This window comes from Neodiprion virginianus, chromosome 2, assembly GCF_021901495.1.
Source record: "Neodiprion virginianus isolate iyNeoVirg1 chromosome 2, iyNeoVirg1.1, whole genome shotgun sequence".
NCBI classification, from domain to species: Eukaryota; Metazoa; Arthropoda; class Insecta; order Hymenoptera; family Diprionidae; genus Neodiprion; species Neodiprion virginianus.
The window spans coordinates 27683038-27707741 of record NC_060878.1 but is presented as its reverse complement, the minus strand read 5'-3'; the positions used below and the strand labels follow the sequence as shown (position 1 = coordinate 27707741).

Below are 24704 nucleotides of genomic sequence, written 5' to 3'. Positions count from 1 at the left end.
ACCAGGATCACTGCAGAGATGAGTAAAATGCAAACCAAAGTATTATAAATAAATAACGGCAAACTATATATGATTAAGCCTCTTAGTATACATGTACAAGTTAGGATTAAAATTTCTCAAATTTTCTCCACTTTGTATATTTATGATTTAACGTAAATATTATTAGACTGCATTATAATTCTGCATCTGATTCGTGTGTCACAGATTAACGAGTATTATTATTTCAAACACATATACATACTGTATTTCGTGTATGTGTAAACTGTTGAGTGATAAGTATACAATGTATGATGAAATTCGTGAACGAGCAATAATTAGCAATTTTACAAGACTAAGCGTTGAAATTATGTATAAATATATACACATAATAATGACAACCCTGTGACAGTCGAAAATATTTAAAGCAAATAAAAAAATCCAAATGCACCAGCAATGATGTATCAATGCGTTTAATTGTTGCTTTATTCCATCGGTATACCTTTCACGATCGATCTTTTATTACACGTTATTGGTGTTATTAGTTCTACTTGCGTAAATACTATCCATTACCGATAAACGGAGTATTATAGATCGCACTAAGTATAAGACTGGCTTTTGAACACTATTCTCAGCAAACTACTAATCGAGGTGCCGCCATTGGGGCAATTGTTCGATTCGACGTCCACCTCGCAACTTTAACTTACGCGATCTATTGACAGCTTGTTAGATGTAAAATAATTCAAACTCTCCCAGATTTGACTATTCTGAACAATCAGAAGAATGACGATATTTTTTATTTTGACGCGTTAATTTCAGTTAAAGTTCGAGCTCCGATGCGCCTAAATATGATGAATTGATGAGTGAAGTAAGTAGTTGATTTTTCAGAAAATCCAAATTATCCTCTGTTGATCTCATAGTATTTTTCACTATATTTTTCTCGAAACCCGTTCTGAAGCGACGTACATCGTATCGTATATTATTTTGTGCGTGTAATTTACAATTCCGTTTGTTACAGTAAATAGTAAAAAGAAAAAGACGTTAACTTTGTTCAAACCTCGGCATGGAATTACAATTGAGCGGTGTTACTTCTGTAATGAGAAAAATGTTGTTGTGTCAATCAATATTCCAAGTAATAACGTAACTCGCAACGCTCGAATAAACTATAATTACAAACCCTTACAAAGTTGAAAACATTTCCGGAGCAATTGTAATACCTAAACGAATCGCGATGACTGTAACAATGTCATAATGAATAAAAGCACTACCCCAATATGTAATCGAATGTATGTATCGGAATCCGAATCGCGCATGCCTAGTTTTTCGGTAGTCATGCTCAGTTTTAGCCGGTGTCGTCGTCCCGGCGCTCCTATGTAATGTTTTAGTCGTCGGGACGCCGAGCGTCGTTTGCTGGATACGTCTGTGACAACCGCGGTGTGCGTGAATGTTAATTTCCACCGAACGCATATCCGTATCGATCTAATTCATAAAAGGAAATATTTTAATATAGGCTCATTACACGTGTGAAAAGAAAGAAAAAAAAAAAAAAAACAAAAAAAAAAAAAAACAGAAAAATGTACAGGGATATGGTGAAAGTTTATCGGGTTACGGTCAAGTTGACCGAAAATATTTCCTCGAGAAATTTGCACACGCATAAGGTGACCATTATTTTCTTATTAACAATATACGTCGTTTAATTATTTTCTCACGGTCTCATATTTTAGTTCCTTATCTTTATTTTCTTTGCTTGTAGAGGTTACAGATTATATTTATTGCGTACCACCGAGATAAATAATTTTACTGTGAATTAGGTAATTAAGTTTTTTTAGTTAGGTAAACTTTAGTAATAAATTAGTTTTTGTATGTACTACGTACTATATGTATAGATGAATACGAGACCATAAAAGGCCCCCGTATACATGAGTCGACTTGAAAAACTGGCTTACTAGTAAAATTTGCTTAAATAAAAGAAATTAAACCAATGTAAAATTGTTTAATCTGTTATGCTTTGACAAGTAAAAACAAAAAACATGTCATTTCAACCGATTGAAAGAATTTTGTCTAAATAACTCACATCATTCTCTATAATATTTTATAATCCATTCTGTTAGTTTTTTCTAAACAGTATGCAATTATCATATTTGATATCCAATCTCTAGCGTTGCACGAAACAACTGCCTCATCATTTTCGTTTTCCTTTTCTTATTTTTAACATGCTTAAATCATTCAATTCAATTTAATTTCGTATTTTTCGGAGCAGCTGTGAGCATCGAAACGCGGTTTAAATTTGCGCGGAAAATCGTCTGCTTCCTTCACTTAGAAAATGAGAATTTTTCGAACCAACCGCGAATCGCATGGACCGACAGATTCCGATCATCGCAAAAGCTCGCCGTTCCAATTTACGTAATAATTTTCTCCTCTTGAGTAACAGCCGGTTGGCTTACAATGTGTATTATTAAAATCGCCGAGGCTCCTGTCACTCGTTCGACTGTCAGGGTGCTTATGCCTGTTTAGTGAGGCTTGCCGAGGAGCACGTGGGCAATGGCAATGACCGAATTTTAGTTACTAAAATAATCTCTAGTTGTTCCACTAACGATCAGCCGCGTCTAAAGCTGCGACTCGCTGCCTGTGTCGCGATGATTCACCAAGGTCTCAGAATCACCTTTCGAATCGTTCACCTTTCGCAAATTCCTTACTTCCTTATATTTCTGCACGCGTTAAAAAAAATTATGACACGAGTCGGCAAGTTTCCTCTGATCGACAGATTTCAAATTTCCATTTCCATCTCGTTAGAACAGTTTTCTATATTCCAATATTTCTCTGGCACCAAAAAGGAAAACTAGATTGATACGATTTTTGCAACGTCAAATATAATTTTATCAACAAACTTTACGCCTTTGGCTGCTTAGTTACGCGATTTATCTGTCTAGAGATTGCAGAGCGTCGTTACAATTAGGTGTCACAGATATTTGCGGATGACAAAATCTTTATCTTTGACAGTGAAGACCTGACGCAGAGTACGCGATGAGTTAGGATCCATTCTGTTTATCGGAACTGGTGCGAGTGTATTTTATGCTGTATACGTGTATCGGCCTAATATTTGCGATTTCTATTCGTTTTCCCGAATATCGGAAAGAAAAAAATTATTCGTTCAATTAAATTAGAATTTATAGTGGATTAAAAGTCAATGTTTCAGATCGAAGCGAGTAGAGAAAATTTTGTTGCACCTTGTTGAAAATTTTCATTTGTTAAACTGGAATTAAGCTTCGTTGCAATAATTTTAGAAAATTCGCAAAAATAACGATGTCAAAACTTTTCTGACATTCGGAACATGGTTTTCAATTTATTCAGAACTTTCGACGTAGAGAAATGTTTCTTCCAATGCTAAATCGATTTATCACCAAGTTCTCGTACCATTCTCACCGGGATTCACATCGAAAGCTTAATCGGCTTGTCATATAGCTTTGCAATGGGCGAAATTCATCTTCTAAAGCGAAGAGCTTACGTTAGGCGTTATTTCGCCGATCAATACTACCGGCGACTTTATAGCCAAGGAACCTCTGAAACCCTTCGAGTTTTAACGTACCGGCTGTTCAAAGTACGAAGCTCAATGTTTTGTTAGCGATTATACATCAAGATTTATTATAAATAATCATTGAACCAAGTATTCATTGATTCTACATTGAATGAAAGTGAATTAATAATTTTGGCAGGCATTGCAAGCTTAAAGCTGTGCTTCAATATTTGCATATTTGTTTTTTCGTCGGTCGATCAAACAGTCAGCTTCCATGAATTTATCATATTATTTATACAATTACCGATTAATCGATTTTCTTATGTCTTCAACGCGTGACAATAACTCAAGAGCTGAAAATTTCTTGTTAATTTTTGTCTCCTTTTTCAGCATCTGGCTGCGATAGCGGGAAGCAAAATGAAAATGAGAAAGACAAGTTACATAGACGCAGCTTTTGGAAGTACCAGCGATATGCAGCGGTCAAATATACGGTATAAGAATTTTTTCAGACCTACGTTTCAAACAAATTGTTAAACTAGGGATCCGTAATACACGGCAGTCCTAATTTGTACAAAGTTTCGTGGAAAATATATCCGAAGAACTTGAGCACACGCACATCAATTAACATGGTTATAAATAGTTTTAAAGACTGGTTCAATTTGTTTGGAAAAATATCCGACGACAAAATACTTTGGTTATCGCATTTTTGCTAATAGTACATTATAATTTGTTTCTTGTTTGTTTTTCGTTTTTTCTTTTTTTTTTTTTTGCTCAAAATTGTAGAAACTACCAAAATTTGTTATTTGAAGAGAAAACATTGAACAATGTTGTGAAATTTTTTGCTTATACTTTTGAATCCATTTCTTTACATTCGCAAAAACATTATGGAAAATTATAATATATACTCAGCCGATTTTTGTGCAGTAAATGTTGCTGTGCCGAATACTAACGTTGGTCTCGCTATTCACGTATGAGTTATCTAACCAAAGTGGAAATTAGAGATGTTTCAGTTAGGATAAAATAATTTTTGGAGCCATGCTTGGCAGCGTTTGATAGTTAAAAGAATAATTAACACGTTCGGCGTTGTCACTCTGAACCATAATTTTCTTATCGTTGATCGTCGCGAACGTAATGGTAATAAAGTAGGTGCAAGTTTGGCGGTTTTTCATTTGCACATCGCCGTATCAGAGTATAAAAATTATTAATTAATTGATACCGAAATTTACTTTTCTGTTAGCGTGTTACGTTTTATCTTATCGTATAATTAATCAATCATGTGCTTATAGTTGGGGATTTTTAACTTTGTGAAATCTTTTGTGTATTTACGATAGATTATACTGGTGAAAATCACTGTATAATGTATGTAATGTACTGTATTATACATATATATATATAATATATATACGTATAAGATTTTCGAAATAAACGGGTAATAGCAAAGAATTGAGAATATGGCAAAAGTGTCCGTTGTTGCTTATTTCTTTTTTTATTTGCAGTTCAAATTTTCGGACTAAAATATAATCGTCACTCTTTTAACCATTATAATCACTCGCTATTTATACCGCTGTAGGATCGATTCACAATTGCATCGAATATTCAAAACCGCATGAGCGATTCCACAGCCAATCCTTACAGACACTTCTATCCTGTGAATAGTAAAATGATTAACACGTCGATCATCCGTACCAGCTGTTGTTAGCTTGAAACGCTAACCAATATGGCAAAATTGTACAGAGTGTTTCGCAACACGTGAACTCACAGCTTATTATAAAATATACAGTGCACGCTCATGAAAGACGCATTAAATTGTGCGTTATTTTTAGATTTTTTTACCTATTGAACTGATCGCTGAAAATGTTTGTTCAATTTTTCAAAGTATAACAATGCATTCTATAAAAAAAAGAGAAAAATTTCGCCTTTCCAAAATCCCTAGTTATTATAAAATAATTATCCTAATTATTCTAGTCATTTATCGACGCTTTTATAACACGAGAGAAGAAAATTTCTATGTTTTGAATTAAATTCTTCACATTAGCTTTACCTTGGTTTGAATTTTAATCTGAACTTCCGCCAAGCAAAAATTGAATTACGGAACAGATTTAATTTTCTCACATCGACGATGTTATTACAGATATTTCCTATATTATTATCGCGAAACATTGTCAAGTATAATAAAAAAAATAAAAATAGTCGATATTGTATAAGTTTAAGCGAACAATTTGAAAATACCAATTTTCTCAAGTTTTCAATCTAGCAGATAAATCGAAATGCAAATTGAAGTATTTAATTTCTCGGAGCAGAAAATATATTACAATACGAAACACGTTATAAATAATGATGACGCTACAGAATTACGAAGTATTATGTATGTAAAGTCGCGTCGAAACTTATTTATCCTTCGATTTCGTTGTGGATTTCCATTCGTTTAAATATGCTGCTGCATTGCCTCCTGCATATATAAAGTGGAAGAAACTGTAAGGATACATAACGATCAATTTAACAAACCAATAAATCTCTGATTGTTTGTACGAATGGAATAGGACGGCACGTTTATTGCACGTGATTTATAATCGATATGTTGAACAATTGATACAACTATTTGACGTATTACGATTCCTAAGGACTTATATATATATATATTACGCGTTACGTAAAATATAGTTAGACGATTTAGTTAGCCGGTAGCAGTCGCTGCTTATTATTCGAGTCTCGCTGTAGACGAAAATTTTCTCCGACTTATCCAAAGAAAGTAATGAAAACAAATGAAATAATAATAAGAAAAAATAAAGGGTTAAAAATTTGTTCTTATTTCTTTCGATTTTAATCACACAACGCGCACCGCATTATAATTAAACAGTTTTTATTGGTATGGACGATTTTGAGGTGTATCATTACTTCGTGGAAGACATTTCGACAACTTCCAATCGCCTAAATGGGTAAGAATATTTTACGTTAGAAAAACAGGGCAAATTTATATACAAATTTGGTGAAATTAATAATTTTCCAATCCATACGTACGGTTTACTTTTTGAAAATATTTTCATGAAAAAGAAAAGAACAAAAAATTGAAACCTACTTTTAGCTCCTGTTTATTTTCTCCGTCGTCACCGGCGGTAAATCACAAACAACGACACGCTAATTTTTGGCCACCGCGAGTCGGTACCGTCAGGTGGTTTTAGTCGTGATTTGCAATTGCTAGTGTATATACTCAAGTGATTCGAGCCAATTTATGAACGACGAAGGGGGGCTCTTGGATAAGTTATATAAGACGCGGAAGATGATGCGAAAACGTTCATTTCACTCTTCGGGCAATTTTATATAGTCGTTAGAAAAATGAGTGCACAGTGAATTGTATCGTCGCGCGTTGAACGTGCAGCTCGAGATTTTCGTACGGAAGTTAGATTTCGCTAGATTAAAGTGAAATAATACTTTCAGTAATACGCAATTACAACAGTGTTGAAAAAAACTAAGCATTTAATTATTTTAAAATATTGAGGGGGTTGTTATTCAATAGTATTTTAGATTGATAAATGTCCGACGGTATGAAAGACGTGAAAGTTTCTAACGGTGCTCGATCGGACAGATTCGTGAAGCTTCTGGCGAGGTTTCTTAGGTAAATAAAAATTCTATCCCAGTATTAATGTAACTAATTGTGTGTTTGTTTTTCACTTTTTTTACAGCGAGTACAGCTTTATTCATGACAGCCATTACATGTAGTGAGTACTATTCTCCGTGCCAAATTCATATTGCATGGAGTATCAATGTGCTTGCAGCAATTGGTTGAAAAAATGTTTAATTGTCGCATTTTTTTTTTTTTTTTTTACTTCTTGTTACCTCACTTCTGTATATCAGCAATTTATGTTTTAAGCTACACGGTAAATAATTAGTAGTTGGTTTATCGTTTCTTCTGACTGTTTTCTTTCCGACCAAATCACTGTTCTTCGTTATTCGCAGTAACTGTACTATAGTTATTAGGCATCTGTGAATCGTTACAGGTTATTGATTATTTTTAATTCATCGTTATGTTTACTTGACAGTTTCACACATATATTCGCGCATTTGACAATTTTTCTACCATGAACTTTGCGTTTTCTTATAATTTTAGAAAAGCAGAGTTGTTTACGATTGAATTTTGGCATTAGTTTACTTGTAAATTACTTTTACGAAAATTTGTTCAACGATTTTCTGCGTGTTTTAATTTTTTTTCATCTTCTCTAAAATCCTTCGAATCAAATATTGCGCGATGTCGCGATCTTTCGTCGAAATTTTGATATTCTTTTTCGAAATTGTTTTCTAATATTAAAAAACTCGACCTACACGTTTTATGACAAATTTTGAAATTGTACGGAAACGTGTGAAAAAAAACAAAATGCCGTTGAAGATCACGGAAGGAAAGCCGCGTGTTTCTTTTTCGGAAAAGTTGATAATTCTTCAATGAAATTCGGTAAATTTTGAGAGATAACATTTTTTTTTTTTTTAATATCTCTGCAGTGTCTCTTCGCGGGGGATCTCTAATCACATATTGTTACACCTGCTTGTGCAAATATATTTTGCGATGTTACGTTCAGATAAATTTCACCGGTGTTGTCAAGCGTGATAGTGATTTAGTTGTTTTCACTGTCACGGAACCTCAAAGCAGCGAAAAAACATATTCACTATCTGCACGGACGATAATTCAATCTTTCTCACTACTTTGTCTTGATTTTGCACTCCACACACTGCAGCAACAATTCATCCGAGTGTTGAAAGTAAAATTTTTTCGAGATAAGTAAAATAGATGTTAATAACGTAACAAGTTTCAAGTCATATGAAATGACTTCATTGAAATATACTTTTTTTCGTTTTTTACCAAACATTTCTCTGTTCGCAATAAGAAAAATTCATTTTCCCACACGGTGAGAAATTTTTAGTTCCGGTTACCGCTCAGTCTTTAACTATTCTCATTTTTTACCACAATCGAAAAATATAGTTCTAGGTAGAAAATGAAAATTAGTTTTCTAGTATCCGTTATTATTCTTTCTCATTACGATCACCGTTACTATATTTTCTTGACTTTTTTTTAACGATACCTGTTTTACTGAATTTTTCTAGTTACTGTAACAAATGAAATTTTTTTCAGTGCAGAAACAAATCCTTTTTTTCCAATGTATCTTGTTATGTAGTAGCTTATTTCCTTATAGAGAATTTTGGTTTATCTTTCCCGCAAGTGTATGTTTATTTCACTTCCTGTTGATATTTGTTATAAATTTTCGGCAACCCGCCCAATTCTTTAGTAGATGTTTTTCGAAACATTGCTGCTTGTGAGGAAGAAACAACAAAAAGGGGATCAGTAACTCTGTCTATTTTTCTTCAATTCAAACAGAGCTTTTATCATATTACGCAAAAATTATCAGGATTCTTGATTACTTAAAAAAACAGGTTCAGCATAGTAACTATTAGAGAATCTTTTTTAACCAGCTAAAATTTTTACAGTTATCGAACGAAATAATTGCAGGATAAAGTAAATTGAAATTTGTTCGAACAGTTAAATTTTTCGTAAAAATTTGTCGTTCACCGTGAAAATTCACAATCAAATCCTCGTTTTTATGGCTTACACTTTTTGGATGGTGACGAACGTAGATAATCCTAAAAATTTCAATCCAAAGTCTATGCCAAATTATCGTTTATACAATACTTCTCAAAAATGTTCAATTTACATCCAACAAAACCTAGTTCACCAATTAAAAACACGTTGAATTTTCCAATCAGCATGCAAAGTTTCAAAATCTGAATCTTGGAAGTTATCCTTGTACCTTCCACTCGTTGCGGTTAAGTGTAATTATCATAAAAATCTCTACTTGAACGATGGTTGAAATGAATTTGAATTATAAACTTTCAGCGCCCGAGATCAGGACCAAGTTCGAAATGCCGAGGACGTTTTGTTCGACATGTTCAAAAATGAAGAGACGGGGCTTTTACCGGTTGGGAAATTCCTGGCTGTGAGTATACGTATATGTATAAATGAAAATATTAATATAAATGTAAATGTAAATGTAAATATAAATAACGTTTGATCTCGAAGCATAAACACTCACAGCGTTCTCCAGGATACGTCGTGTATTATAATACACAACGTCTGGAGAAAGCTGTGGGTGCTTATCGGATTCGATGGTCAGCGTGTAATGAATGGATCAAACGTCTGTTTAACACTAGCGAGAAACCCAATGAACGATCGCACTACCTAGAGGAGAATCGATCGACTAAACTGATACCTGTAACGTTTTATGAGCGATCGAAAACAAAATAAAAGAGACCAATAAGAAAAATGCACAAGATAGATTAAGATCGTGTCAGGAAAAACAGATTAAATTGTTCATTTATTTAGGTGGTTTCTAACGAGTCATGCTATAAAGTTTGTCATATAACGTAAATTGCCATAAATTACAAACTTGGCTTCATACTTCTAAATATCAGATATAAACAGGCTGCGCAGAGTGTAAAAATAAAAAGAATTAAAGTCCGAAAAATATTGTGAACAGAGAATGATATAAAAAACAAAACAACGACATTTACAATATATATTAGAGAGTAAAGCGTTTTAATGACGTCGTGTTACAGAAGGGAGATCGATAATTAACATTGTTACGTGATATTTAAATTGTTGTTGTTACACTTTCCGAATTTCTAGTCTCGCACAGATTTAAATCAGACCGTCTCCTTCAAATGTTGTGGGTCTACTGCTTCACTGATCCGCTGAGACCTTGTTCTCTCACTATTTGTTTTGAATAGGAAACATCGTTACAGACCGCTAGATTCGTTTCATCTTTCGCACCAATTCTCATCCGATTGCGGATTTCACTCTTTTCTGTGCACATTTTGCTCAAAGTTACGGAGAAAAAATTGAAAAATATACACATTTCTCAGATCCATTGTTCACAATTTTTTTTTTTTAAACTAGTTTCCGCACGGAGACATTTATGACTGATTAACACGAGTTTGAAGAAAGTGTTTCAGCGGTATTACATCGGCTATTGTGGCGCTGGTTTCGCGGTGGGTAGTTTAGTGTTATTTATTAACACAGTTTGATCTGGATGGATCGTCACATCCGTTCCACTTGACATGGATTTAAAAAATTTATAAAAAAAAGTTTCACTCGTTAGATTTTTTTTAAGGGTTGAGTTATGTCAACACTTCCAGTACGTATCCGAAAATAAAATATATATCGAAGCCTCTCCTTTCATTTAAGTATGTTTCTTGGTCGAAAAATTGCAGTTAAAGTAGTCGAAAAAAGATGCGTGCAATTTTCGTTCTGATTTCTAATTTTATTAGCTATTCAAAATTAACTTTCTATCTGGAAAAAACACTTTCTAATGTTTCTAAAACAGTCTGAAAGATAATGAAAAAAAAAAAATAATGCACCAACTAAGCACCCATTAACACTAAGTTGTAAACTTAAGAAACATTACGCGTTCACTGTAACGGAGATGCGATTCCGATGAATTTTAAGACCTTTCTCTTTTAAATGTAGTTTCAACCACTTGTTCGTAAAATTTTCAGTCAATAGGTACTCAATTTAATCTCACTTTGTTTCATGTCTTGAATCCGAATTATTGACCCGCGATAATTTCACACGAAATAGAGCTTTTTTGAAGTTCTTTTGCAATCAGGCAGAGTTGAGTTTATTTTTACCCTTGTCTTTGATTCAGGCACTCAGAAGCACGGGATTGAGAAAAAATGATCCGAGACTTCAGGAACTCTCAGATAATCTCAGAAAGGAACAGCTCAAGTCTGGAGGACACGAAGGACTTTCTCACGAAACTCAGAAACTCGACAGAGAACAATTTAGAAGGTGGGTGTGCCGAAATTATGTTCCAAGTCCATTTTACTGCTTTTTAAAATAAGATGGCATAAAAAAATAAAAAAAAAAATTTGATACTCCTTGCAGGATAATAAATCCGAATATCGTCCTGATATCGCGTGCTTTCCGGCATCAGTTCATAATACCGGATTGGTCCGGCTTCACGAAGCACATCGAGGACTTTTACTGGAAATGCAAAACCAACACCGAGGGCAAAGTGGCGTCGTACATCCCTCAGCTGGCGAGGATGAATCCCGAGTATTGGGGCGTCTCAGTCTGCACGATAGATGGACAGCGATTCAGCATCGGTGACACCTCCCTTCCTTTCACCCTGCAAAGTTGCAGCAAACCTCTGACCTACGCGATCGCTCTCGAAAGACTCGGACAAGAAACCGTCCATCAATATGTGGGCCAGGAACCCTCGGGAAGGAACTTCAACGAACTGGTTCTTGATTACAACAGTGAGTTCGTTGCGTCCTTGCGCTGAGCGATATTTTTAGTTCTTAACTATTTTCATTTATTACCACGATCGAAAAATTGTAAACATAAATTGTGTTTGACTTTGGCAATTAGAAGGAAATAAAATACAAATCACATCTGTGTGTATACATATAGATTACGAATCTATGTACTATATGAATACAAATATGATTTACAATTCTTTTTTTCCTAATTACAAATCACGAATATGATTTGTATTTTATGTCGTTTTAATTGTAAAATACAAATATCCTTTATAATTCACTTTTCTTCTCATCACAAAATAGTAATGTTGTTTTTCGTTCAGTTTCTTACGATTACTAAATATATATGTAATTTGGAGTTTTTTTTTTTTCAATCAAAAAACACAAATGTAATCAGGTGATGGCCAATATTGATTGTAGGATGCTCCGAATGAGATTGTACAAAGAATAATTGCACGTAAAACTTTGCACAACCAAACAATTTCATAAAGCGAGTTTTTCATGAAGTTTGGAATATTTGTTAGTTCAAAAAAATGGAGAGATTGTAAAACTGGAAAGATTGCTAAATTTCGGTAGAGACTCAGAAGAAGGAAAATAAAAAAAAATGTACAGGTATTTGCGAGAAGAACTTTGCACATTTTGTCTGAAAATTTTATCAAAGTGTATTGAGAGAAAAATAAAATTGCACAGACGAAGGTAAAGAAAACTGTCTTTAAATTTCAGAAAAACCGCACAATCCAATGATAAACGCGGGGGCGATTCTTGTTTGTTCGCTGCTGAAGACGTTGATCAAACCGGAAATGACACTGGCGGAGAAATTTGACTTCACGATGAATTATTTCAAGAGATTAGCCGGTGGTGAGAGCCTGAGTTTTAACAATGCTGTATTTTTGTCGGAACGCGAAGCCGCGGACAGAAATTACGCCCTCGGATTTTACATGAGAGAGCACAAATGCTACCCGGACAAAACGAATCTACGTGAAATCATGGACTTCTATTTCCAGGTGAGGATAACAAGGGGAAACATAGAATGACGTAAAGTTGTGATGTAAAAAAAAAAAGAAATTAGTCTCAAGACGTTCGATGAGTTCGAAGTTTCTCATCTTCAACATTAAAAAAGTATTTCGCACACATGCTTATGGAGTATTTTTCAAGCAGTCGTTGTTCGTCAAAGTCTGAAACAATGTATATGATAATATTTTGAATGATAGAAAGAAAACTTTTCGATTGATCGAAATCGTCTGTTGATAATTGTCACGGGAATCCAATCTGTGAAATAAAAATTTCACGTACGAGAAAACAATTATCAAGATCATTTCTAGTCCTTTGAAGGCCAAGGAACTTGGCTTTGGCCAAAACTCTGACTTCAAACGGTCCGATTCTTGGATTTTGCTGCCCGAGAATCTGGTTGAAAATTTGCATCATGAATTTAAAATTATTTGCAACACAGTGCTGCGCTATGGAGGCGAACTGCGAGTCCATGTCGGTTATGGCGGCGACTCTTGCAAACGGTGGCATCTGTCCGATCACCGAGGAGAAGGTTTTGAAGCCCGACAGTGTCCGGGACGTCCTCAGCCTGATGCATAGTTGCGGGATGTACGATTACAGCGGACAGTTTGCCTTCAAGGTGAGCTTTTTCTATACGCTTTCTTCGAGAATTATGAGATTAAACTCGCAAACGGGATCCTTATCATAAATGCATTGCAAAATGCAAACTTGCGTGAAAAGAAGTAACAGAGCTTTTAGGTAATAGCTGATATAACAGACTGAAAAAGTGGGTGAATTTTAAGAATTCATATCTCGATAAATAATTATTTAATTAGATTGGGATTTGATTTGTTTTAAAGCGTGTAGATCGAACTTTGTTCAAACGTTTTTCCCATTGCTATTATTATTTGTCAGGCAAATAGCGACCGTTTGGAGTTGAATTCGATTTTCAGTATAAAACTTCCGAAAATTTAACATAATTAATGTTTAAGAATACTGCTTCCAAATTTCAAGTAATTCCGTACAGCCGTTTCTGAGATATCGCGAGCACTGTAAAACATGTCTCTTAATGAAACGGTCGACATTATTATCGGTAAAAATGCTTTCGATTCATTGATTGTAATAAAATACAATATGCGAACGAAGCTCGATCTCCAGAGTTTCGATAGAAACGAACTCCAGTCAATTTGGCTAATTGGTTGTCGATATATGTAAATTTACAAAATCCACCCACTTATTCAGCCGTTTTCACTTACTTATTGCAATGATTTGCAGGTTGGAATACCGGCGAAATCCGGAGTCTCTGGAAGTCTTCTGGTTGTCATACCAAACGTAATGGGTATCTGCACGTGGTCCCCACCTTTGGATCCTTTGGGAAATTCTTGCCGAGGTGTTCAGTTCTGTGAGGAACTTGTTACCGAGTTCAATTTCCACAGGTTCGTTCTTTGTTTATAGATTATTCCTAATTTAAAAAAAAATATTCTTATTGTATAATTACACCGAGATTTGTATTATTATCGATGATTATTCCAACACTGAGTGCAAAACGAGTTGTTTCGATCATTTATATAGACCCAAGATCACACTGTAAACAATTGCTACAGGTTACAGTAGAAAATTCTTTTTGTCTTAAACTCGGAGGATTTACAAACTCGGCTAGAAGATTAAAGAATTTTAAAATCGAGTCAACATATTTGCTAGATTTTATTGTAAATTGGCCTGATTTTAAATCTGAACACTGTATTAGAGAGAATTGAAAATTTTCAGTTTGAAGAACTTTTGCTAGGAGAAAAAATGTTTGTTACAAATCTATGAAAAACGTTTTTTGATCTGTTTTTGGTACATTTTATTGTTTATATTTGAACTGTAAATTTCAAATTATTCCAAAACGTTTTTTTTTCTTCACTTTCAAAATAAAAACCTGAAGATTCGAGGCCATAATCACGTGAGGAAAATTATTGAGAAAGCTAAGCTTCTATTTTAGCTGTAGACCAAAAATTTTCGAATTTGCATCACGAATGAAAACTTGCTATACGCTGTATTGAAAAAAATGTAACGGCATCAGAATTTTTGTCGAATAGCTGCCATAATTTCGCAAGCACTGTAAAATATAACTGCTGAGTAGAAAAAGGAAAGCTGCGTTTTTTAGCCGGGGTGAATTTGTAATTTAAATCTCGTGATCAGATTGATAATTACAATATTGTTACACGTATAAGTTGGTTGGAGTTTACATTCCACTTTCTAATCGAACTCTTATTACTTCCTCTTTATTTTTATTTTTTTAACTCTCTTCTTCTGTCTTGTCAAATAATTTTACCCGCTCCTATACTAACGGTTATTATCAATTTACAATCGGTTGAAAAATACACGAACAAATGCTAAAACTCCGTCCCTGATGCTTGCTGATTACAATGACACACATAATTGAAACGTCGAATAATAACCGCATGCGAAAAATAACGCCGGTTTGAACAAAAAAAAAATCACAACTTCACCCCACGTGCATGACAATCACTATTTGTGAACTGGCAAATTTCAACACGTACACGCAATTACTCACATATTATTTATCCATTCATCGCTCGGACATTGTGAAATACTTTACACAAATGATTATACGCGCGTGCGTAACATATGTGTATAAAAATATCCTCCCAACCGAAACCCGATTAGCACCTGTAGCACCTACTATGATCATAGGTACGACAATCTAAAACATGCAACGAACAAAAAGGACCCGAGAAGACACAAGTACGAGACGAAGGGATTGTCCATCGTCAATTTACTATTCAGCGCTGCCAGCGGCGACGTAACGGCTATGCGAAGGTGATAAATAAATAAAATATTGAATACGCAAAAATAGTGGTTGGAAAAGAGAAGCAAGTCGAACAAACACCGTCTCAAATAGTCTTTTTTTTCTGTAATTGGGATCCAGTGTCCGCTTGACTTGTGCAATATGGCGGCCAACTGGCCGATCAGCTGATCGTTTGGCATGAATTGTGCGAATACCAAGGCACAGAAAATTCCGTGCAAGCTTTCAAGCTTTCGTTCTGTTGTCACGAGTAAATATAAAGTAAAATATGTGGGGAAAAACTAGTTTTAAAATTAAATACGACGCAGTTAGACCGTCATATTTTCTGCCTCTGCAAGATGGCGTCTTCGAGTACTTTCGATCCCAATGATTTTCGAAATATATCGGCTAATATCCATAAAATAAGATAAATAATACCTTCTCTGATGTCCTGACTAGTTTAGAATGTAATTTTTTGCGAAACCCGTTGCTTTTCTCCTGTTCTCAGGCATCGTTTGAGCGGCATGGATATGACACTGTCGGATTACGATGGCCGGACTGCTTTGCATCTAGCAGCCAGCGAGGGGCATTTGGACTGCGTAGAATTTCTTATCGAACAATGCGGCGTTCCTCATGATCCCAAAGACAGGCAAGTCTGCAACAATTACAATGATCGTTCCATAAATCCATGGGAAAATTAAATATTAGATACTGTAGTCGCTGAGTTTTTGGTATTGTACGAAGTTTTTGACCTTAGGAAGCTTTTGAAAAGCATTTCTTTGACAATGTGAATTTTTTGGGACTCGTAAGATTCTCTTATTGGTTAGCACGACGCGGGTGTTCATTTTTGTGTGTATACGTAGGAAAATTATTGGAGAAATTCAGTTACAAAAAATATTCCAAAGATATGAAACAATATTAAAAAAATTACCAGGCGATATAATCTCAAACCATATTTTTTCATTGCACATTTGCCGTTTCGTTTAACAGAAGTTATACTTTCCTATTCTTTTATAATTGCTTACTTGCAATTTCTCTAAAAACCGTAAAAAAAAAAAAAAAACTAAATAATCTCATCTTGTAAAATCTGTACAAATGGTGAAATTTCTTGTTCTCCTTTTTATTCTCCTTCTGATCGAACATTCCTTTCAGATGGGGAAATTTGCCTATAAACGAGGCACAGACGTTTGGCCATCAGCAGGTAGTCGAATATCTTAGAAACTACGCGGCAGCGCATATGAAAGACACGCCGAACGATGCAACAGGAGCTTCGAGTGACACGGAAAGCGACGCGACTTCCACGAAGGAACCGGATACAAGTCCATTGCCGTGAATGTAGTTTTAGGAAATTAGATTAAATATATTCAACATTTATCCGCCGGCGAAAAATTTTTATCGACATTATTGAATGTATTATTCTAATTGCACAGTCCTGACGCAACTTTTTTAAGTAAAAGAATAACTTTGGATAATGCTCAGCTGATCGAACTGATATCTTGAAAAAATGATCGTTGGAATATTTTGTCAAGACTGTATCCAAAATAGAAGAGGAAAAAAAAAAAATATATGATTTTGTAACGAATGACATAACCGTTAATTACGTCAATAGAATTTTTTTTCAGTGTACCCGTTTCGTTTAATGTGAATCAGGTGTGATATAAACGTAGGCAGCAACATCGTACCTATTATATTTAAAAATTTATACGTATCAATGCAGTGTACATGCGAAAAAACTGTGATTCTTAATTTATTCTTTAATCATGCCGCAAAAATATTTTTGTCTTCGGCTTTCAGCGAATATAAAGAGAATGAAGCTTAGATAACAATTGTGAGAATACGGCGTGAAAATATGAATAAAAAAAAAAAAAGACAAAGGAAACGGTAACTGATGGAAGATTATTGTTAGATAGTTTTTTGTAATCAATTTTTGGCAAAATTTGCGATCAAAGAAAGTTGTGGCTCCTAGCCGAATGATTCGTTTTCCTGATTCAAATACTTCCGAAACACACCGAAATTTTTCTACTTGTTCCAAAAGATTTTAATTTGAAGAACGAGAAAAAGTTTCCGCGCGATGTGTTTGAAGATGTTTGCAATCCTTAGAATTATTCGTTCGAGAGTTTGAAAAAAGAAAACAAATTAAATTTGCATATATTTCAACAACTTTCAAAGTAAAATTGACGAAATATGTGCGATTACTGAAAATTGTATGAGATGCGAGAATTCGTCACTGAATGAATGCGACGGGATTATAATTATATTGACAACGTATGTTTGAAGTAATGTTGATGTGTATCTTAAACAATGAATTGATTACGAGGAAAAACTTCAGATATAGGTATAATACATAATAGACTGGAAGTGAAAAAAAAATTTCTTTTACGTAAAAATAATTTTGGATTTTTGTCTTTTTCTGTATAATTACGATAAATGTTATATTGCCGTAGCAATGTTAATTGTACACAATATTTCTGCCTTCAGGTACAATAATTATGAGTTCAAGAATACTCGTATATTGTTATAGTTGTTACGTGAAAACTTATACGGTCAATTCCTTGAAATGCGCTCCTTGTAATTCAACAGCCTTTCAATCCCTGTGGATTTAATAAAACATTAAATAAACATTTAATAAAACATTAAACTTTACATCTACACGTATATTGTTAAATAGAAACATTAGTCGTAGCGTATAAAATCATGACTCCCATATTATATTCTAAATATGATGTGTAAATATATTATACACATACGTATAATATGTGAAGATCTCGAAGAGTAGAGGGAAATGAAAAGAAAAGAAAAAAAAGAAGAAGAAAGCAAACGCAGCAATGAATTAATTATACAGTATAATATATTAGCAAAATAAATAACGAATTGAATGACTATATTATAGGAACAAATTGTAAGCCTAATAGGAGAATATAAAAAATTTCAACTTCATAAGAAAATTATAATATTAGGAGCTGGAAATTCCGGGCTCAGAACAATAAATTACACACGTTTACCATAAACTCATAAGCCAGCCACCTTTTTTGTACTATGCTGTTGGTGAATTCAGTGGATGGAGAAGACCGGAAGAAGGTTTGTTTTGTTATTTTTTTTTTTTCGAATCATGCACAGTTCGGAATCTGCAATTTTATCATCGTGTCTCGATAATTGGCAACTGTCGTTCCGATTCCGGCATGAATTCTGTTATAATGCAATAGAATATTTATCACTGGTAACGAAGGTCACAAATTTACGATCAATAGTGAATCTCTTCGGACGATATCCAGCTATTAAGCTTTGCCCCGGTCTTTTCAGTGAATGAAAATTTATTTATAGAAAAAATAATCACGGCTGTATAAGGACGTGTAATATGTACAATCTACAGTTTTGGATACGAAAGTTTGATGTCGAACTTGATAATTATCTCCGAACGCACGTTTAATGTTAAAAAGACAATAATATTGACGTTATTGCATATATTAATTACGTAAAATGTATAATCTCTATACATCTACGTTACTGTAAAGTCTTTGTAATAAGGAATTCATAGTTTTCCGTATTATTGAATCATGTTTTTCTCTTACTAATTTGCAAAGGTGCAACAGGTGTTCAGTTGTAAATTGAAAGGTGAAAGAAATTTCGAAAAGCGCAAAAAGGCCTAAATTTTTCTGATAATATGAGGTAAAATGTTGTATCAAAAAATTATTATTTCAGAAAAATTTCATGCGTTATGAAAACTAAACACTCGGGTTTTTTCGTTTTTTATTTCATCTTCTTACTATTAATAAATATTATTCATTCGAATCATAAAAAATTACCGAACGTTGATTTTTTTTTTTTTACAGGATTAACAATAATTAACGCTTGGCGAGAAGAATCTGCAACGTATTATTAACTTTGAAAGGATTTTAATATCTCACTTAATGTCTAGACAGCTCCAATATCGCGTGTAATTCTTTGCTGCAACATTATAGTATTTCTTTAAATCGCAACGAGCTTTTCTACGACTGACAATAATTTACCATGATAATTGTATAAACGCCTGTTCGATTTTATTAATTGATACAGATTGCTTCACATACAGGCGTTAACAGTGAAAGTGGAAAGAAAATCGGTGAAAGTAAAATATTGGCATAATTTCGATTTACCGTGATTATTGAGCGGCGAGAATTAGTTGAGTGTCAGTATTAAAGCCTGTACAATAATAATATGGTTTAAAGAGTTATTGGTCCAATAAAATAATAACTGAAACGGTGGAAAATATATTTTCATCAATAATTAATTTAGATTACAGGTTTACGGATTTTTTCCCTGACCGATCAAGTTTACTTCGAATTGTATTATATATTATGTAAAGGTAGGCACACCGTAGGTTTTAAGTCTCCTTAATTAGAGATAAATATGCCAGTGCTTGATCAATTAGTATTCATAATATTAAGTACGATGTATTTTTGTTCCTATATTCAATAAAACAGTAATTTATGGAATTTAAAATGAGCTTCGTTAATATTCGATATTAATTGTTACAAGTCTCAAGCGGTTTTTAATGCTGTAATTTATGCTGAAAATTTGTAATTATATACTCTCCGCGACGTACAAACCGGAAGAAATATACTATAAATCACGCAACGTCTTGCAGGCTTTATTAAACAAGAGATAGATTGGAAATAAACAAACGAATAAACTGTCAATCCCCGAAAATTCTATGAAAATCACAAAAATTTTAAAAGGAATTTGCTTGAGATTCCAAAATTTTTTTTCCCTTGTCTACGATTTTTGCTTTTGATTCCAGAATAATGTTCAGAATTCTGTGTTCAAATATTGACATCATTGTCTCATTGATTAAGATCAGTCTCACTGTAGATTTGTCTCACTGATTAAAATTATTATCGATGCATTCTGAAATTTACCAATTTTTCGCAATGCTATACAGTTGAACAAATTCCTATACAATTTTCAGAGGTAAAATCAACCTGGTTCGACCGGAAAAATATTTTTTTAATCACCTAAATTTCTTTAAACCAAGCAAAATTTTACTTTGGCATTTTTTTGAAATCAAACAAAAATCTGATTACTTCAACTACACATATTGCTTTCATATTGAACGAATCAAGGGATTTGGAGAAAACATCTTCTTACAATAAGTAAATTTTTTACTTCAAGTGAACACGTTCGTGCAATTTACGGAATATAATGCACATTAATGGAATTTTCGATGAAAAAAAATTTTTTTACTCAACTTATAAAGTCGGCGTTTTCTCACAAGAATCAATGAAACGTCGAGTCTTGTAACGTGTCCTTGGTACAACCGGATTTACTCGGCGTTCCTTTCAATACCAACATGTATTTACACTTGCGTGCATGATGCACCGTATGCAAAAAGTGCAAGGATGAGACTGTTTTGACGACGTTGATTATCGCCGTATCGCGTTTGTCCGTATTATCATTGTTTCAATCATTGTCATAATTCTACAGAGAAAAATTATCAGTCATTTCCACCTTGGCACTCGCGGAGACGCTGCGAGTGAAACACAATCGATGACGTTTCCATGTCTATGGTTTTTCCCCACCTTCCGGCAAATGCATTCACCGAGAATTTTCTAGTTACGGTATTTCACACCTATCGAGAAAAATTACGCACTAATTATTAACCAGAGATGCGTCATTGAGTGGATACAAAAATTTTTCGGACTTTGGTTATCCGTTTTCATTCCCATTAGCGTTTTTTTTTTTTTTTTCCCAACTTCACTTTACTATTATTATTGTTAGTCAATTAAACCAGATGAAGCCTTGAACTTTTTAAGCTGACACTGTATAATACAGTCAATTTTTTACATTCTTAACAAATATGTTTGATATTTTTGTTTGCGGTCTGTTCGTCGGTTTTGCACAATTCGTTGAGTTGCGTTCGAAATTGCGGAATATCGTTTATTCTTGTGTAGTTATTCGAACGTAACATTTCTTGTATTCAATTTTCATACACCTACCAGTTTTTATTTCCCCTCGAATGTTTATTACACTCGTATTCTTAATTACACAACATCATGCGAACAACTATACTTATCTTTACTTTAAGTATTCGAAACGTTGCCTATTATATTGTGCACAATAATGTCCAGCAGACATGCGTGTAATTATATAAATACGGCATAATTTACAACAAAAAACTCAAAATCTTTAGCCTAGGCAAAATTTAACCTCGGTCTATGACAACCATTTTTTACTATAATTCCTCCGGTAATTAAACCTCGAAATAAAAAAAAAAAAAAAAAAAAATAACTCGGCTGGTTCTATTTGACAGTACTGTCATAAACTGAAGTTCCGAAAAAATGGAATAATGTTGACGGTTCGTTGCTGTGTAAAATTGGTATTCCCCTTATACGTATAATAAAAGAGAAGAGGTACGTTTAAATCAATTCTCGCGGTTATCTTGTTGTTTACACACGCACTTAGAATGCTTCTCCCTACTAGAATATAAACGTCAAATTTTCAAACGAGATTCACAGAATACAAAAAAAAAAAAAAATCTAATATGGGCAGTTGTACAGGACGACCAGAAAAGAATTTTGAGTACTTGATAGACTCGAGTTAGAAATGTTTTAACAAGCCGGAAGGATTTTTGGTTCGCAAAAACTAACGATTGGATCTTATTCCGAAAGAAAAAGAAAACTTTTTTTCTTTATCCGATACAGGCTAGCGTATAATCGTTTCTTTTGTAAAATTTGAGATAATAATTGATCGATGATGAGGAGAAACATTCATTCGAAACCGAGTTCAACGGTCGAGTGAAATAGACGAACAGTGTAAAACGAATCCATGAAGATCCTCTTCGGCCAACTGTCAATGTCAGCATTTAAGGAAACAGGTTGGCTAATCAGGCGTGTAATTGACATTCGCTATTTTCCTTCAACCGGTTTATCATCGACACGCAGAAGCGTAGTGAGGCAATTTTGTCGAGCAAATATTATACGTATGTACACAAATAATTAACGCGTTGAAATAGACACACAGAATCATTGCGATACTAGCAAAGTCACGTCATCTTTTTTTTCTCGACCTCTGATAGACGAATTGTGAAATAGATTGATTAGCTGGACTTTGAATGTTCGATGTGCTAAGATCGAAGAGAGATTTGAGGAGGAGCTGTGTCATTATTAATGTTAAAAAATGCTTTTCGCATGAGAAACAATGGCGTTGTAACGATGATTGTGTGTTTCAATAACTTGCCAAAGTTTCTCAGAACTTCGCGAGGCAATTTCCAAGCTGGAAGTACGATTATGAATTAAAGAGTTTAAAAATATTAAGCTAAAAATAATCGATAATTTGACAAATACTCAATGTACGAATATTTCGTAATAAAATTAATGGGATGTACTGATTTGTGACCAATTGATTTCCGTAAGTACCACTTGAAACAAATGTTAAGAGATGTTTAAAAAATTACAGGCAATGTTATTTGCGCTCATGGTAGTCAAGACGAATCAAACAAGATCCCTTCTATCCAATAGAAATTACTTAGCAAATTCGAACAACGGAAGCTAAAATAGCAACAATTTAAGAAAAGTCTCGTGGTTGGAACGTTCCAATGAATTTTTTATTGTAATGTTTTTGGGCTAAGTTTGATAGTTGATCGTAACCGTTTACAAACATTTAAAACGACTTACATCACAGTGTAGTTATATCGCGAAAACGTAAATGTTGACAAACACGAAACATCCGTTGTATCGTACTTAACAAATCTATTTTCATTCACTCTGGTGAAAAAATGTTGGCAAAATTCTTCTCAGTCGGTTCTGGAGATCTCTATTTTCACCAAAACGAGCCTAAAACATTATAATCGTTTCAAAAACACCAAAGTCCCGTAATTTCAGACGTTTAATTAATGTATAAAACCCCCTTTCGAATTGTTCATGACGTTTCGACATCTCAACCGTGTCCTTGAATTTCCGATGTTGTTTCATTCGCGTTCACCATCACGGTGCAAATAACAGTGCGATTGGACGTTTCTGTTTTCGTTTCCTAACTTCATAATCAGCCGGCGGGAAGCCCCGGAATCTAGCATCAATGAAAATTTCCCAGCATCGAACTCTCGAAGCGTGTCAGGATGCTTTTGCAAATGCACGGTGAATGCCGGAAGCTGTGATTTGAGCGGGGATCTTCGGGGTCCGACAATTGCTAAGGTGTAGTTTACACTTTAAGTCAAAGAGGTGAGTCACGCTCCTCGTATATTCATCTGGGCAAATACGCGGATTAAACGTACAGACCTGCGTGACGTCAGATTGTCGAACAGGCAACGCCTTGATAGACTTGACACGAATTGCGAATATCGCCTGCAGTCTTGTAAACGCGACGAACGTTTCCGTCGATAAAAATCGCAAAAACGCATCTTCGTATCACGGAGACTCGAATCTTTGCGAGGGTATGCGACAAATAAAATGTATTCTCAGAATCGCTCAATTATTGTTCACGATGTACGAATCGTCATAAAATTTCGTAACGATTTTTGAAGGTTTCTGGGGAAACCAAACGACTTCAAGTCCGCTTCTTACATACGGTTTGCGGTTGTCTTCTTCCAGGATTTTTGTACGGATTTAGCACTTGGTTAGCTCGTATATTACATGCCGTATTTAGAGGTGTGTTGACATCTTCGCTATACCGCTAACGATCGCTCAAGGTTAACGACCGGCAAAATCGAACGTACATTAATTTTTGCTTCTTGAATTTGAGGACAACTGGTGATGAATTTTTGCACAGATTTTTCCGAGTAACATTTTTCGTTCACATTTTTTACAGACTGTCCAAAGTTTTTAAAAAAAACTCGTATTCATTTGCGAATTAAATTTTTTTGACGCGACGTATAAACGCATCTGTCAATTCCGTCACGGTAAAAAATTTAAGATCCGATAAAAAATTTAAATAAACAGAAGTTTTTTTACTTTGCTTTATCGGCATATATGGATTATATAAGGAGAAAGGAAAACATTTGTAGTCATTAAGAGGTTCGCTGAATTTCGATGAAACTTTCGCAACTAAAAATGCGGTATAAACAACGTGCGAAACGGAGGATAAATCAGTTCTTCGCAAACAGTATTTATATAATATGGAAATTTGTTACGATCTCGATTAGCGAATTCCTGAAATAAATTTCAA

At 34.2% G+C, this 24704-nt stretch overlaps 1 protein-coding gene and 2 long non-coding RNA genes across 10 annotated transcripts in view; 2 read left to right on the top strand and 1 right to left on the bottom strand.

Annotated features, from left to right (window-relative positions):
- Positions 1-234: 234 nt before the first annotated feature.
- LOC124298471 (uncharacterized) lies at positions 235-1356 on the bottom strand. Its single transcript, XR_006906816.1, has 2 exons — positions 1245-1356; positions 235-1193 (listed from the first exon to the last, which is right to left on the bottom strand). It is a non-coding gene; the product is annotated as an uncharacterized LOC124298471 (long non-coding RNA).
- Positions 1357-1382: 26 nt separating this feature from the next.
- LOC124298464 (glutaminase kidney isoform, mitochondrial) lies at positions 1383-18375 on the top strand. 8 transcript variants are annotated; one of them, XM_046750509.1, is made up of 12 exons: positions 1383-1634; positions 3881-3981; positions 7171-7206; positions 9369-9468; positions 11176-11318; positions 11415-11788; positions 12515-12795; positions 13242-13418; positions 14054-14214; positions 15479-15604; positions 16078-16218; positions 16722-18375. In XM_046750509.1, the coding sequence occupies exons 1-12, from the start codon at positions 1551-1553 to the stop codon at positions 16900-16902; spliced, it is 1905 nt and encodes a 634-aa protein (XP_046606465.1). In that variant the 5' UTR covers positions 1383-1550; the 3' UTR covers positions 16903-18375. The 8 variants fall into 8 exon arrangements, with proteins under 8 accessions (XP_046606465.1, XP_046606464.1, XP_046606466.1 ...); XM_046750508.1 differs by having other exon boundaries at positions 15461-15604; XM_046750510.1 differs by lacking the exon at positions 7171-7206 and having other exon boundaries at positions 15461-15604.
- An 824-nt stretch (positions 18376-19199) lies between these two features.
- LOC124298472 (uncharacterized) overlaps positions 19200-24704 on the top strand; it is an 18830-nt gene continuing 13325 nt past the window's right edge. Inside the window, exon 1 of the long non-coding RNA XR_006906817.1 lies at positions 19200-20056. This is a non-coding gene — a long non-coding RNA (uncharacterized LOC124298472). The remainder of the gene's footprint in view (positions 20057-24704) is intronic.